Source organism: Saimiri boliviensis, chromosome 2 (assembly GCF_048565385.1).
Source record: "Saimiri boliviensis isolate mSaiBol1 chromosome 2, mSaiBol1.pri, whole genome shotgun sequence".
Classification (NCBI taxonomy): Eukaryota; Metazoa; Chordata; class Mammalia; order Primates; family Cebidae; genus Saimiri; species Saimiri boliviensis.
This window is the reverse complement of record NC_133450.1, coordinates 141,714,798-141,728,449: the sequence shown is the minus strand read 5'-3', so window position 1 is coordinate 141,728,449 and position 13,652 is coordinate 141,714,798. Positions and strand designations below refer to the sequence as shown.

Here is a 13,652-nt window from a genome sequence, read left to right as displayed (position 1 = left end):
CTGGGAGAATTGGGTCTGCTCGAAGCTCAGCTTGTCCTGGGCGAAGCTGCAGGCTTCAGTGTCTGCCCCGTGAGAATCAAATGGGGTGCATCGCCCTGCTGGTGCTGCGTATCCAGAATACGGCAATTCTGGGCCTGCAAGGCTGGAAGTCCAACCCTGGCACAGGGTGGCCACAGCATGGTGGTACCACACCATGGGAGCCATCTGGGCGGCTGGCCAGCAGCCCTTGGGAACTAGTCGTCGACTGCCTGGGCGCAGCTTCCTGAAACCGCCCCACTGGCTCCTTCAGAGCCTGCCCGCACAGGGCCAGCGATAAATCTCCCCAGTCTTCTCTTAATGGCAACGCAGACCGGGCCTGGAATTGTCCAATTTCCAGGTTAAGAATCAGACCCCAGCCCTGCCGGCGAGCAGCATAACATCTCCCGGGGTCATTCCTGAGCCTCCTGGGAAACAGGCCAGCATGCCTGAGCATCCCCCACCTGGAGAAGGAACAAAGACCCAAGACCAGCCAGCCTACTCCCGCTCTTCTCCTGGGGGACCCTCCCTAAGAGTAGAGCAAGAGGGGAACCTGAGGGTCTTCGGGGCTGCCCCTTTGAAGTCACCTAGGAAGCTCTCCTGGAAGACGACAGTCTGCACACAGGGCGACAGGACCCCCCAGGGACAGACCCCCTTGCCCTGGGGTCTTCGGTGTCCAAAGTACTCATGAGCCCTGGGGATTAAACCAAGACCTGCACACAGTGTGGTCAAGAGATCAGAGAATGGGAGGGCGTGGGAGGCCGAAGGGGAGGTGCTCCCTGTGAATACAGAGAAGCCGCCTTCACCCACCTACGACTGCCCTCAGCCTCCCACCCCCACCCTCCCAGGGATCCCTCTCCAGTCGCCAATGAAAAACAGAGCCCTGGTTAAATGAGGGTTGGGGGAACACGTCTGGTCTGGCCATCTGCCAAGCTCAGGAGGAAAGGGTCTCTCAGGCACCGGTCTCTCTTCCCCCACCAAGAGCTCTCCCCGACACTGGGCAGAGAAACATGTCTTTGGGTCAGAATCCTGCCTCTGCCACTGACGCTTGGTCACTGCAATCCAACCTCTGTTACCTCTGGTTTCATCTGTCAAGTGGGCTCTTAACAATCTTGACCTCTGGCCGGGCGCGGTGGCTCAAGCCTGTAATCCCAGCACTTTGGGAGGCTGAGACGGGTGGAATACGAGGTCAAGAGATCAAGACCATCCTGGTCAACATGGTGAAACCCCGTCTCTACTAAAAATACAAAAAATTAGCTGGGCATGGTGGCACGTGCCTGTAATCCCAGCTACCTAGGAGGCTGAGGCAGGAGAATTGCCTGAACCCAGGAGGCGGAGGTTGCGGTGAGCCGAGATCGCGCCATTGCACTCCAGCCTGGGTAACAAGAGCGAAACTCCGTCTCAAAAAAATAAAAAAAAAAAATCTTGACCTCAAAAGGAGGTGATGCAAGGCCGGGCGCGGTGGCTCAAGCCTGTAATCCCAGCACTTTGGGAGGCCGAGGCGGGTGGATCACGAGGTCAACAGATCGAGACCATCCTGGTCAACATGGTGAAACCCCGTCTCTACTAAAAATACAAAAAATTAGCTGGGCATGGTGGCACGTGCCTGTAATCCCAGCTACTCAGGAGGCTGAGGCAGGAGAATTGCCTGAACCCAGGAGGCGGAGGTTGCGGTGAGCCGAGATCGCGCCATTGCACTCCAGCCTGGGTAACAAGAGCGAAACTCCGTCTCAAAAAAATAAATAAATAAATAAATAAATAAATAAAAAAGGAGGTGATGCAAATTATTTAGTCTAGGACCTTCCCAAAACATGCCGGCTCCTATTAGCTATTATTTTAAAGCTTTAGGGTCCAGCTCTGGGCCTGCTTCCTCCTGGCAGCTCTCCCCAGCGTCCTGTGGCCAAAAGCACTTTTGCCTTCCTCTAAACCGTAAGCTTCCCTACTGCTCACCTGACCTCGGGGCTTATGGGCTGCCTGGCCCTTGACAGCGAGTATTGCCCTGGCCTTCTCTGGTTCCTGATGGTGCCTGCACATAGTAGGTGCCGCAGAGAACACAGCCCATGCACAAATCCTGGCTGCGGCCCTTGTTGGCTGCACAGGTGTTTAGGTCAGAGACTCCCTTCTCTGACCCCCCTAGCTTCCTAGAAGGTGGTGTTGGCACCTACTCTGTAGGATGGTCTAAGCCAGAGAAAATGAGGCGGTGGCCCGCAACCTGCACCTCTGGCCTGGCTGGAGCCACAGCCTGTCCAGAGCAAGGGGTCAGGTAACCTCCAGAGCAAGAACTGTGCAGGCCAAGCGGGGTCAGTGGTGGCTTGGCTTCGAATTGAGAAGACGAGCAGAAGTCCAGATGCGAGGACAGCTGGCAGCCCAGAGGGAAGCACCGGGCGGAGGCTACGTAGGGAAACAGGGGCGCAGGGGAAGCAGAAATTGTCTGGTGGTTTCCAGAGGACAGGGACCAAGTGTGCAGAGTCAGCTCTGGCAGGCCACATAGCCACCAGGAAACCAGCTCCAGGATCGGGGCGGGGGGGTGCTGGCAAGAGGGACAGGGACTTCCCTGCCCCCTCCCTTGGGCCTTTGGTAAATGGTCATTGTGTTTGGTTTCCGGCAGTGGCCTCCTCTCCTGCCAGGATCCTGGTTTCCCTGACCCAGCCAGAAGCTTCCCCTTTGATTTCTAAATAGCAGCCATGGGCTGGACCTCAGTGCTAAGGCTGGGCAAGGAGCACCATGGCCAGAGAGAGGGAAGGCAAGACCCCCCAGGCAGGGGTGAGGCTCAGCTCTGCCTCTCCCTGGTTCCTCAGGGACCGAGATGGATAGAGGGAGAGAGAACCTGCTTGGGCCCTGTGAGTGCTTGGCCAGACCCTCCCAGCACACAAAGCCCGAGCTGCCAGACATAATGAAAGCCAGATGAGCGCTGGGCTGGTGTCAGCCCTCAGCCTCCCACCCCCACCCTCCCAGGGGTCCCTCTCCAGCCACCAATGAGGAACAGAGCCCCGGGTAGATGAGGGTTGGGGGAACAGTCTTGTCCGGCCATCTGCCAAGCTCAGGAGGAAAGGGTCTCTCAGGCATGGGGTGTTCCCCCACCAAGAGCTCTCTCCAACACTGGGCGGAGAAACAGGTCTCATCCAGGCCCTGTCTAGGTACCGGAACACCAAGAGGCATGAGACCCTGGCTAACAATCGCCAGCAATCACAACGCGCCACCGTCTAAAGCCACAAAGGGACTGGAGATGCACCAGGCAGACACGACGCAGCACGGGGCTCGGAACCGTCACTGTTAAGGATGCAGCCCAGCCAGAGCTCTCATGGCCTCTGTGCAAGCCCTGTGCCCAGGGTGAGGGGGTGCTCTGGGTTCTACTACCTCCGCTGTGCAGTCAGGAACAGTCAGGTGGCAGGCAGATGGCACCACCCAGAGACACATGGCCCCCTGCCCAGGGCACACGAGAAACAAGCCCCAGCCCACACCCAGTCACCGTCCCCTCCATCCGACACAGGTACACCACTCCCTTCTCCGAATCCTCCCCAAACCTTACAGATTCAGGTGCTAGCACTCTTTCCAATTAAGCACCCTCCTCGCGTCACCACCAGGACATCTGGTCCCACATGTTGGAAGCCTGCTGCTCCGCCCCATCCCCGGACCCCCGCCTCTGAGCAGCCCCGATGTCCCCGGTCACCAGATCCACTTCTGCCCCAAGTAGGCTCGGTCTGGAAGGCCGACATGGTCCCAGTCACCTCTGAGGATTCTAGGATTTTGCCTCCCCGACCAAGGATCGACACCTGCATCGTAAAACCCAACGGTGCGGTGCAGGCCCTGGGCTGGCGGCTGAGTGAAATAAGGCACAGGCCACGGATGTAAACAGTGGCAGTGCTGCAGGAAAAGGTCCACCTGGGCTGCGGGGGCTCGGCGACAGGCCCTGGGACAGTACTGAGTGGGGCAAAACCCTAGCAATGGCCCCTACTGCTGGAACGGGCGCGGCGGCGGCGGCAGCCCCCTGCTCACCCTGCTGGCTGATTTCTGCAGAAGGCCCCGACCCCCAACCTATGGAGAGAGGAGGGAGGCGGTCCGCTAGGGTCTCCCGGCCCCATGCGGGGCTCACCCGGGCCCGCCCAGCCCTGCCGCGGGTGGGGTGGCTCCGACGCGCCCCCCGCCGCCCCCCCCAGCTCACCCACCTCCGGGCGCGGCAGGTCGGGGTCCAACTGCGTGAAGCTGTGCAGCACCACCGGGCAGCTGTCGGGGACGCCCACCTCCAGGCGCACGGCGTCCCACACGCTGCGGCTCCGCCGGGAGCCCGGAAACAGCGGCTCGGAGCCGCCGGCAGGCCCGGCCGCGTCGGCCCACATGCGCTGCACCATGGAAGGCCCGCGGCGGGAGCCAGGGCGGCGCGGGCGCGGGGCCGGCCCGGCGCGCGGCGGGGGCGGCGGCGCGGCCCGCGCGGCTCTGCTTAGCCTCGGCTCTGAGCCCGCGGCCCGGCCCCTGCTGATGTCAGGCTGGGGGCGGGGCCGGAGGGTAAAAAGGGCGGAGAAGGGGGCGGGGCCAGAGGGGCCGGGGGACGCGGGTGTGTGCGTGCGTGCGCGCGCCCGCGGCCCCGTCCCCGCCGAGGTCAGGCCCGGGGCGGGGCCGGGAGCGTGGGAGGGCGGGGTCTGAGCACAGAGGGCGGGGCCGGAGAGGCCGAGGGACGCGCGTGGGCTGGGTCTCCCGGAGGACCGGAGTCACGTGTGTCGTGGGGCCCTCGGTACCCGGGTTAGGCACCGTGTGCGTGTCACACTGCTGCAGTGTGTACGTGCTGATGATGTGTGGGAAAGCCCTCCTGGAGTCAGCTTCAGCGAAGCGTCTCCCCAGCTCTGTGGCCTTCCACAGGTTGCTTAACCCCTCTCAGCCTCACTCAGTTTCTTCATCTGGAAAATCTGGGTAGTAAAAATGACTTCCTCAAAAAGTTGCTGAGAGGATGTCTTTACGTAATTGACATAAAGCACTTGGCGGTGCCTGCACCTGGCTACCGGCTCATGCAGAGTTTGGAGAGGCTGATCATGTGCTCAGTGACCACGTCAGTGCAAATGGAAATCCTGAGTGTGGGGCTGTGTGTGCAGTGGGGGAAAGGGTCAGAAAGTGGGGCCCTACCATTTTGGGGGCCAAGCCCCACACTATCCCCTTTCAGCCTTACAGATACCCTCAGAGGAGGGCCAGGCTGAGAGGAGGCAGAGGAGCAGCAGCCAGGGAGGTGGGGGAGAGCAGAGGCACCAAGGTTGGGCTGAGAGGCATCTGACAAGGAGGGAGGGGTCAAGAATGACAAAGCTGAGCAGAGCACCTGGCTGCTGGGCCTGTCAGCTGGGGCTGCTTGTCACTTGGGCATTCCTGATCTCAGGGTGGATGTGAGGCTGCTGGGGTGAAGGGGAAGCAAGGACAGGGACAGCCTCAACTACTGTTTTCTGGAAACCAGTGAGGAAGGGAGACAGAGCCTGGGGCTTAATAGCAGGGCCAGGAGAATGGATGAATGAATGGGACCCTTCCTCATGCCTCATCCACTGCTGGGCCTGCCCCAGCCTCAGCCCTCAGTTCTCATGGAGACCAGCAATCGCTGCCAGCAGCCCTGGCCATGCCAACCTTTCCAGGTCTGGTCCATACCATCGGGCCTCAGTTTCTCCATCTGTAAATTAAGAGGGCAGGACCAGACAGCACATTCCATGAGCACATCTTGGCCACTTTCCAAGTGCCAAGCCTCAGACACCCATGGAAAACGCAGCTCCTACTGTGACTGGACTGAGGCAGCCAGGCGCAGGTCACCCTTTCAGAACCAGACCCTCACACGCACACGACTAGAAGGGCCCACTTCACAAAAACCATAGTGGTAAGTTACAGCTGAGTGGAAGGTATACTTGTTTTCATTTTGCTTATCTGAATCTCTAATTTCTAAAATCGGTATTGTAATAATCAGGTGCATGTGATAGATGCTGCTTTTGTTTTTGAGACAGAGTCTCACTCTTTTGCCCAGGCTGGAGTGCAGTAGTTCAACCTGGGCTCACTGCAGCCTCTGCCTCCTGGGTTCAAGCGACTGTCCTGCCTCAGCCTCCCGAGTAGCTGGGACTACAGGCACCCGCCACCATCCCTGGCTAGTTTTGTATTTTTAGTAGAGACAGGGTTTTGCTACGCTGGCCAGCCTAGTCTTGAAATTCTGGCCTCTAGTGATCCCTCCGCCTCCCAAAGTACTGGGATTATAGGCATGAGCACTGCAACCAGCCTGTTTTTTGTTTTTGTTTTTGTTTCTGTTTGTTTTTTTAAGAATCAAGATGGGTAGATTTGGTTTGAGATGGAGATCCCTAGAGGCTGTTTAGAAAGCTTCCAAGCCCTTCCGCCAGGGAGGGTGATGTGGGTGAGGCACATTTAGAGGCAGGAGGTCCCCACAGGGCCACAAAGAGGTGACCTGGACACTGCACTCTGGCCCTAAGCTCCTCCTCCCATTCCTTTCTCCTGAGGCCAAGCTCCCAATGCCTCCAGGAACTGAAAGTCCAGAAGCTGCCTGCCACTGACTTTAAACCCTCTGCTCTCTTTATCTCCTTCTCTGAGTGATGGGCCCAGGAACAAGAAGGCCTGCCTGTTTTACAGCCCAGGACAAATGACTCATGAGGACACAAAGGAGTCATCACTATTTTGGCCTTGATGGTCCTGGGTGCTTGAGGTGAGGGGTAGCCTTGAAGGTCTGGGTGCTGGAGCAAGGGGTGGCCCCAAGGAGAGGTGGGGGTAAAGGTCTGGGTGCTGGAGCAAGGGGTGGCACCTGGAGAGGTGAAGAGTAAAGAATTCATCACACTAAACCCCCCAACGGGGCTGGCCTGGCTCCCTTACATCTGACTATATCATCTACAGGTGCTGAGACGGGAGAGGGCATTACTTAGCCAGTCCCTCTGGCCGGTGTCTGTTTTTACAAAGTCCCTCTTCGTGCCTTGTTCACTCACCTTTGGGACTCCCCTTCCAACTCCTGGGAAGCCTGATCACTGCTCTGGCTGCCCATGAGACACACACACAGACATAGAGACAGACATGCAAAGACACACAGAGATACACACACACATACACACACACACACACACATACACACACAGAAATAGACACACATACAGAGACATACATACTCCAAGGCTGAGTATATGGGGGTTCATGCCTGTAACCCAGAGCTTAGGGAGGCAGAGGCAGGATTTCCTGAGCCCAGAAATTGGAGACCAGCCTGGGCAACATAGCAAGATCTCATTCTCCACAAAAAGGCAAAAAACAAGCTTGAGATAGACACATACAGACACACACAGATATGGAGACATAGACACAGATACACACACATAGACACACACAGAGACAGAGACACACACCCCCCTAATTAAAGCATAGGTAAAGCTCCCTGTACAGGATGTGGTGCCCAAAGTCCCCAGATCGGGTGGGCCTGAGACTCTGCCCCACATGGTTAGCACCCTAGCCAAGGGCAAGGCCATCCTGGGACAGCACGGGTCATCAGTGGAAGAACACAGCGTCACTCACAACGTTCTCCTAAAACCCAAACCCAAATCAGAGCAGGCCTCTGCATGTAACTACCATTTGCAGCATTACGGGGGACAGAGGAACATGTTCAACACACCAGAAGGGTGCAATCCACAAATCCAGGCTGTGGGAACCTCTTCAGGACAAACAACCCAGTTTCTTCAACGCACACATTTCAGAGGAAAAAGAAAGGGGAAACTATAGGTTAATAGAAGGATAAGAGACATCTATGAAATGCGATGTGTGGATTTTGGATCACGATGTCGGCAAGACAACTGTTTAAAAAAAAAAAAAAAAAAAAAAACTGGGCCGGGCACAGTGGCTGATGCCTGTAATCCCAGCAGTCTGGGAGGTCGAGGCGGGTAGATCACACGGTCAGGTGTTTGAGACAAGCCTGGCCAACACAGTGAAACCCCATCTCTACTAAAAATACAAAAACTAGCCAGGCGTGGTGGCGCATGCCTATAATCCCAGCTACTCAGGAGGCTGAGGCAGGCAAGACTGTGCCATTGCACTCCAGCCTGGGCAACACAGCAAGACTGTCTCAAAACAACAACAACAACAAAACTATAAGACACGTGGATTGTCTGAACGCTGCTGCATATTTGATGATGTTAGACATCTTTTTAGGTGTGAGAATGGTATTGTGGTCACTAATGGAGTGACATTTTGGGCTATCAGTGGATGCAGGACATGCCTGGGATTCATGTGAACATCTCCAGGGGTGGGCAGGGAGTGGGACAGTGAGAGGGGAGTAAGAGCAGCCCCGAAAGCTGGGGGTCTTTATGCCATTTTCTCTACTTTTGTGTCTATTTGAAATTATCCATAATAAAAGTTATAAGAAGAAAAATGGCTGGGTGCAGTGGCTCACACCTGTAATCCCAGCACTTTGGGAGGCCCTGGAGGGTGGGTCACTTGTGGTCAGGAGTTCGAGACCAGCCTGGCCAACATGGTGAAACCCCGTCTCTACTAAAAATCCAAAAAATGTAGCCTGGCATGGTGGTACATGCTTGTAATCCCAGCTACTCGGGAGGCGGAGAATCGCTTGTACCAGGGAGGTGGAGGTTGTAGTGAGCCGAGATTGTGCCACTGCACTCCAGCCTGGGCAACAGAGCAAAACTCCATCTCAAAAAAAAAAAAAAAAAAAGAAGAAGAAAAAGGACACAGCTTGAGACTCACCCTCTGATGCCTCTGAGGTTCCCAGCAGTCCTCCAGAGAGGGCTACAAACTTCTGATCCCAGGCAGCAACACCTGGCCAGGCTCACCATTTCCCGTGTTACTCTCTGTGTGCGCAGAGGTCACTCATGGCATCTTTACAACATGAGATGTAAAGATGCCTGGAGACCAAGGCAGTGGGCAGCTGGAAACCGAGTCCTGCTGCCCAGATGGGGTGGTCAGAGGCAGCTGGGGGCAGTTCCAGGGAACTTGGGTGGGTTTGACGCTCGAGGCCAATGACACCCTGTGCTTGGCTGTTGGAGCATCTGCTGGGGGGAACTAAGGACTCTAGAGAGCACAAAGCACCACCCCCGGAAATGGGGGGTTCTTAGGAACAGGCGTCGGTCCCTTCCTCCATCCTGCCCCAGCTCACGCTCCCCACCCCCCACCTAGCCTTCTCAGGTTCCCAACCTCCCCCTGGGACGTGCACCTGCCTTTCCTTGGGGGCTACCCCCACAAGCCCCCGGAGAACACGGCTGCACAGACCTTTCGGAAGTCGGGACGCTGCTCGCAGAGGAACTTGCACAGGCAGGCTGTGAACTGACAGCTGGCAGCCAGATCCCGCCCACACGTGTGTTTTGTTTGGCTTACGAAGTGTTTTCAAAATGTCAGCCAACAGTAGAAGGTCAGGTGACTTCATATAAAAACCCACATTTCCCACTTCTCCTGTAACTCTGGCTGACCTGACCACACCGGGGCTGTGTTCCCGAGGGCCACCGGAGGCTGGCCGGAAGCTGGCTGTGGCTGCCCCCTGGAGCCAGGCATGTGCTCCGTCCTAACCCCCACCCCGACCCTGCAGCCCTCAGCCAGGGATCGCTCTGACAACTGTCCCCCACTCCTGCAGTGCTCAGTGCCTGACACCCCAGGGAGTCACTACCACCCTGGAGGGGCCACCAATTCACCGTGTGACAGCCCAAAGTGGAGGGAAGCAGAGGAAGAAGAGGCAGAGGGGGATACACAGATGGAAACTGAGCCCAAGACCCAAAAGTGAGCCCAGGGGTCCACAGAGAGGGACAGCAGGAGAGGGAGACAGCGGGCAGACAGGCGAGGAGCGACTTGCTGGGCATCTTACATGGCTCCCCAGCCCCTGAGCAGCTGTCTCGGTTCAGGGAGAGGCGTGTCAGCAAGTCCCTGTGGTCCCTCTTCTCCCTGCTCCCATACCATCCTTGGTTCCCCAGACACCACAGCCAGCGGGGTCTTGGTCCCTCAAAGCCCCCGGCTACCCTCAGGCAGAAGACCACTGGCTCGGTGTGGCCCTGGCCCTCACCTCCAGGGTCCCTCTCGGCAGAACTGCTGCAGCTCCGTCTTCACACTGCCCCTTCCGTCTGGCTGGTGCCTCCCTCCTTCCGCCCGCTCCTTGGCCAGTACATGAGAGGTGGATCATGAAAGCTGCCCCTCTGGGCCTTCAAGTCGGGACTCAGGCCTGCTTTTACGCAGGACCCCAGGAAATGGGGTTTGGGCCTGGGGTGCAGTCCTGGGGACTGCCAGGCACAGAGCAGTTCAGAGCAGGAACTGGGGACAAGGCAGTGTATGGGTGACAATGACCTTTGGCCATCACCTTTTCCAACCTGGGCTTGGCCAAGGCTGGGAGGAATGACAGCCAGGTACGCAGACTCAGGTCAGGCCGTGGTGGAAGACCTGTCACCTCCTGCTGGGCAGGTGGAGGCCACCCCTTTCTGTCTCTTGTGATCTATATTTAGAGCCTGGGGAGGACATGAAAAGGGTGAGGCCTGGACACACTCCTTGATCATTTCCCGACACTGACGTCACCATTCTTAGCCTGCCTAGGTCCTGGGGTGGCCCCCTGTGGGCGGGTGAGCACACACCTTGGCAGGAGGTGACGCAGCTGGGCCACGCGTGGGAACTCCCAGCACAGCTGGCAGGCCTGGCTCAGCCCCACCTCCCCTGCCACTGGGTTCCTGGCAGCCTCTGGTGGCTTCTGCCTCCTCCTCCTGTCCCCAGGATGCAGGGGTCCCCACAGGCTGGAGACTGAAGTCAGAGATGGTCAGAAGGTGAGACATGAAGCACTGAGGTGCTGAAATCTCCAGGAGGCCACACCAGGTGGCAGGTGTGGCATTATCATCATCCCAACCCTCTGCCCTCACAGGGTGCTGCTGTCCCAGCACAACAGGAACAAGATGTGCCGACTCCGGGAGTGGTGGGAACGGGTCTGGACGGGGATGCAGAGGGCTTCGGACCAGCCTGGGGCTCGCCAGGGGGCCCAGCTGTCATGCCCTGGAAATGGGTACAGCCCCAGGATATTGACGGGGAGGCACGCAGGGGAGCAAACGTGATGAAAGCATCCATGGGCTGCAAACCGTGGCGGTGGGGGCGGGGGGGCTCTGGCAACTGTCCTCTACTCCCACAGGGCTTGGTGCCTGACACCCACGCAGGGCCACCAATTCAACATGTGACAGCCTGAAGTGGGGGACAGCAGAGGAGAGAGGAGGAGGCCGAGGGGGACACACAGATGGGAACTGAGCCCAAGACCCAAAAGTGAGCCCAAGGATGACAGTGGGAGAGGGAGGCTGCAGGCAGACGGAAGCGAGGGGAGAGAGGAGCAGCGGGGCTGTGGGGTTGCTGGGCACACCGGCTGAGGAAGGGACCAAAGGCCCAACGGGTCCCCCAGTCTCAGCCTAGTACCTGTCCCCGAGCCCAGCGGCCCTAATCTAGGAGGCAGTGACGTCTATCCCACAACTGTGACGGGTGGGGCATATCACACCCAGCATCCATTACCTCCCCTCCTGGAGGGTGGTCAGTTGCCAGCCTGGCCCCTGGACTCCTTGGAAACGCTCCACAAAGTGCCAGCTGGAAATGTCACGGCACAGGGGGCCCTGGGATGAGCCAGCCCCAAGGGGGCCATTCTTTCCTGTGGGTTTAGGGAGCTCTTTTGAGACCTGAGCACAGGTTCCAGTTCCAGTGCCTTCTAGTTCCAGTTCTGTGTCTTCTAGCCTTAGTTTTACCTCCTGGGGCCTCAGTTTCTTCATCAATAAATGGGGACAGTAACCGTCATAGCACCAGGCTCTCAGGCTTCTCAAGAGAGCAGACAAGGAAGCAGCACAGAAGTCCCTGGTAATCCAAGAAGCACCCTCCGGACGGCGCTGCCGTGACAGTCCACAGCCACCCTGTACCGACCCTCGGGGCTGGGGGCAGCTGGCAAGGCCACAGTGGGCACACACAGGCACCAGCAGCAGAGCGGACCCCCAGTCTTCTCTCTCATACCCGAGATGGGAGATGAAGACTCCCCTGAAGTTCTAGACAAACTCCTCCAACCAGTTCTGACGGCGAAGAGAGGAGTCCTAGGCAACCAACTCCCGCGCCTGGAGCCCCGGCGGTGACCCACCCAGCCTCTCCCTGGCAGAGGCACCAGTCGCCCTGGAAACTCACCTCCGTGGTGGCCGGTGCTGGCAGAGGTACCAGCCAAGGTGTCGGGCTTCGGAGAGCAGCACGGCGGGCCACGGCCCTCTGCCTGGCGGTCACCACAGAGACACAGGCAAAGAACACGGAGCCCTTCCTCCCCCTGGGCACAGCAGGCCTGGCACAAACCTGGCCTGCTTCCCGGGCCATGGCAGGGTGAGCGCCAGGCAGAGAGTGGGCCCTTCGCGAGGCCCTCTACTAGTGTGCCCGTCGCCTGCGTGCCCTAGTGGAGTGAAGCACCCGAGTGCCTAGGCCTGGTGTCACCCGTGTGGCTGTCATACCTGCTCCTCTGACAGGCAGGGCCAGGAATTCCCACTTGTACCAGGCCATGGGCCAGCCAAGGATGAGTGGAGAGGCTGCCCCAAGCTGGCACAGCTTTCTCCCTTAATTCTCCAGCCCCCACTCCCATTCCCCATGTCGGGAGCCTGAAAACCACCACACAGAGCCAGAAAAGTGACAGATACAAGCAACTAGATCAATACAGGGCTTGGTCAGCAGAGCCACCAGGTGGATGTGAGTCTAGCCAGAGGCAGGGGGAGGCAGGCAGGAGACCCCCACTCCCTTGTTCTGGAAGGCTTCCCTGCTCCCAGACCTGAGCTCCTCCATCCCTGGCACCCAGGTACGAGATTTCCCTTTTTTTTTCTTTTTAGACAGTCTTGCTCTGTCCCAGGCTGGAGCGCAGCGGCTCGATCTCAGCTCACCATAACCTCCGCCTCCCGGTTCAAGTGATTCTCCTGCCTCAGCCTCCCAAGTATCTAGGATTATAGGAACCTGCCACCAGGCTCAGCTAATTGTTTTGTATTTTTACTAGAGATGGGGTTTCACCATGTTGGCCAGGCTGGTCTTGAACTCTTGACCTCTGGTGATCTGTCTGCCTCGGTCTCCCAAAGGGCTGGGACTATAGGTGTGAGCCACTGCGCCCGGTCACAAGATTTCATTTTAAACTGGGTGCAGTGGCGGGGTGGGGGGGTGCCAACCTGGGTTGCCAACTGTGTTTCATTAAGTAGGGTGCTAAAAAATAATAATATCAACACCACCACTCCCACCATTTCAGAAAAGACACCACCAGAGGTAACAAGAGAGGGCTGCCGTCGGAAGGAAGGGCAGGCATGGAAAGAGCACATCTGGCTTTAAGAATAACTCACTGGAGTGACTACTGGAGTTGCAAACAACAACAATAATTCAACAGCAACACAGCAACATACAACAACTTACTGCCTTGTCCCCATCCCCGTTTTTCTCATTTTGCTGCAAACCAGGCATTGGAAGCCATCGGACGCATCCAGCACACCCATCTGACAAGTGGAAAGACTGAGGCTCAGAGAGAGCAGGGACTTGCCCAAGATCTCACAGGAAAGACCTGTGCCCAAGACCTGTGTCTGTCCAGCTGCTCTGCAAAGCCTGCAGACGCTCCTTCCATCACACTCAGAGCCCCAAGCCCAAAGCCCAGAGATGCGAGGGTGAAGTCAGAGGCCAAGAGTCTCAGC

General features: G+C 57.8%; 1 protein-coding gene across 6 annotated transcripts in view; it reads right to left on the bottom strand.

Annotated features, from left to right (window-relative positions):
- RALGDS (ral guanine nucleotide dissociation stimulator) overlaps window positions 1–13,652 on the bottom strand; it is a 57,717-nt gene that overhangs the window by 24,100 nt on the left and 19,965 nt on the right. Inside the window, exon 1 of one of the 6 annotated variants that reach the window (XM_010346409.3) lies at window positions 12,136–13,634. The exons of 3 other annotated variants lie outside the window; for them this stretch is intronic. In XM_010346409.3, coding sequence (XP_010344711.1) covers window positions 12,136–12,315 — 180 coding nt within the window. In that variant the 5' untranslated portion in view covers window positions 12,316–13,634. Of the gene's footprint in view, window positions 1–4,181; window positions 4,489–12,135; window positions 13,635–13,652 lie in introns of those variants that run through there. 2 more of the 6 variants (XM_039461340.2, XM_039461341.2) reach the window with 2 other exon arrangements.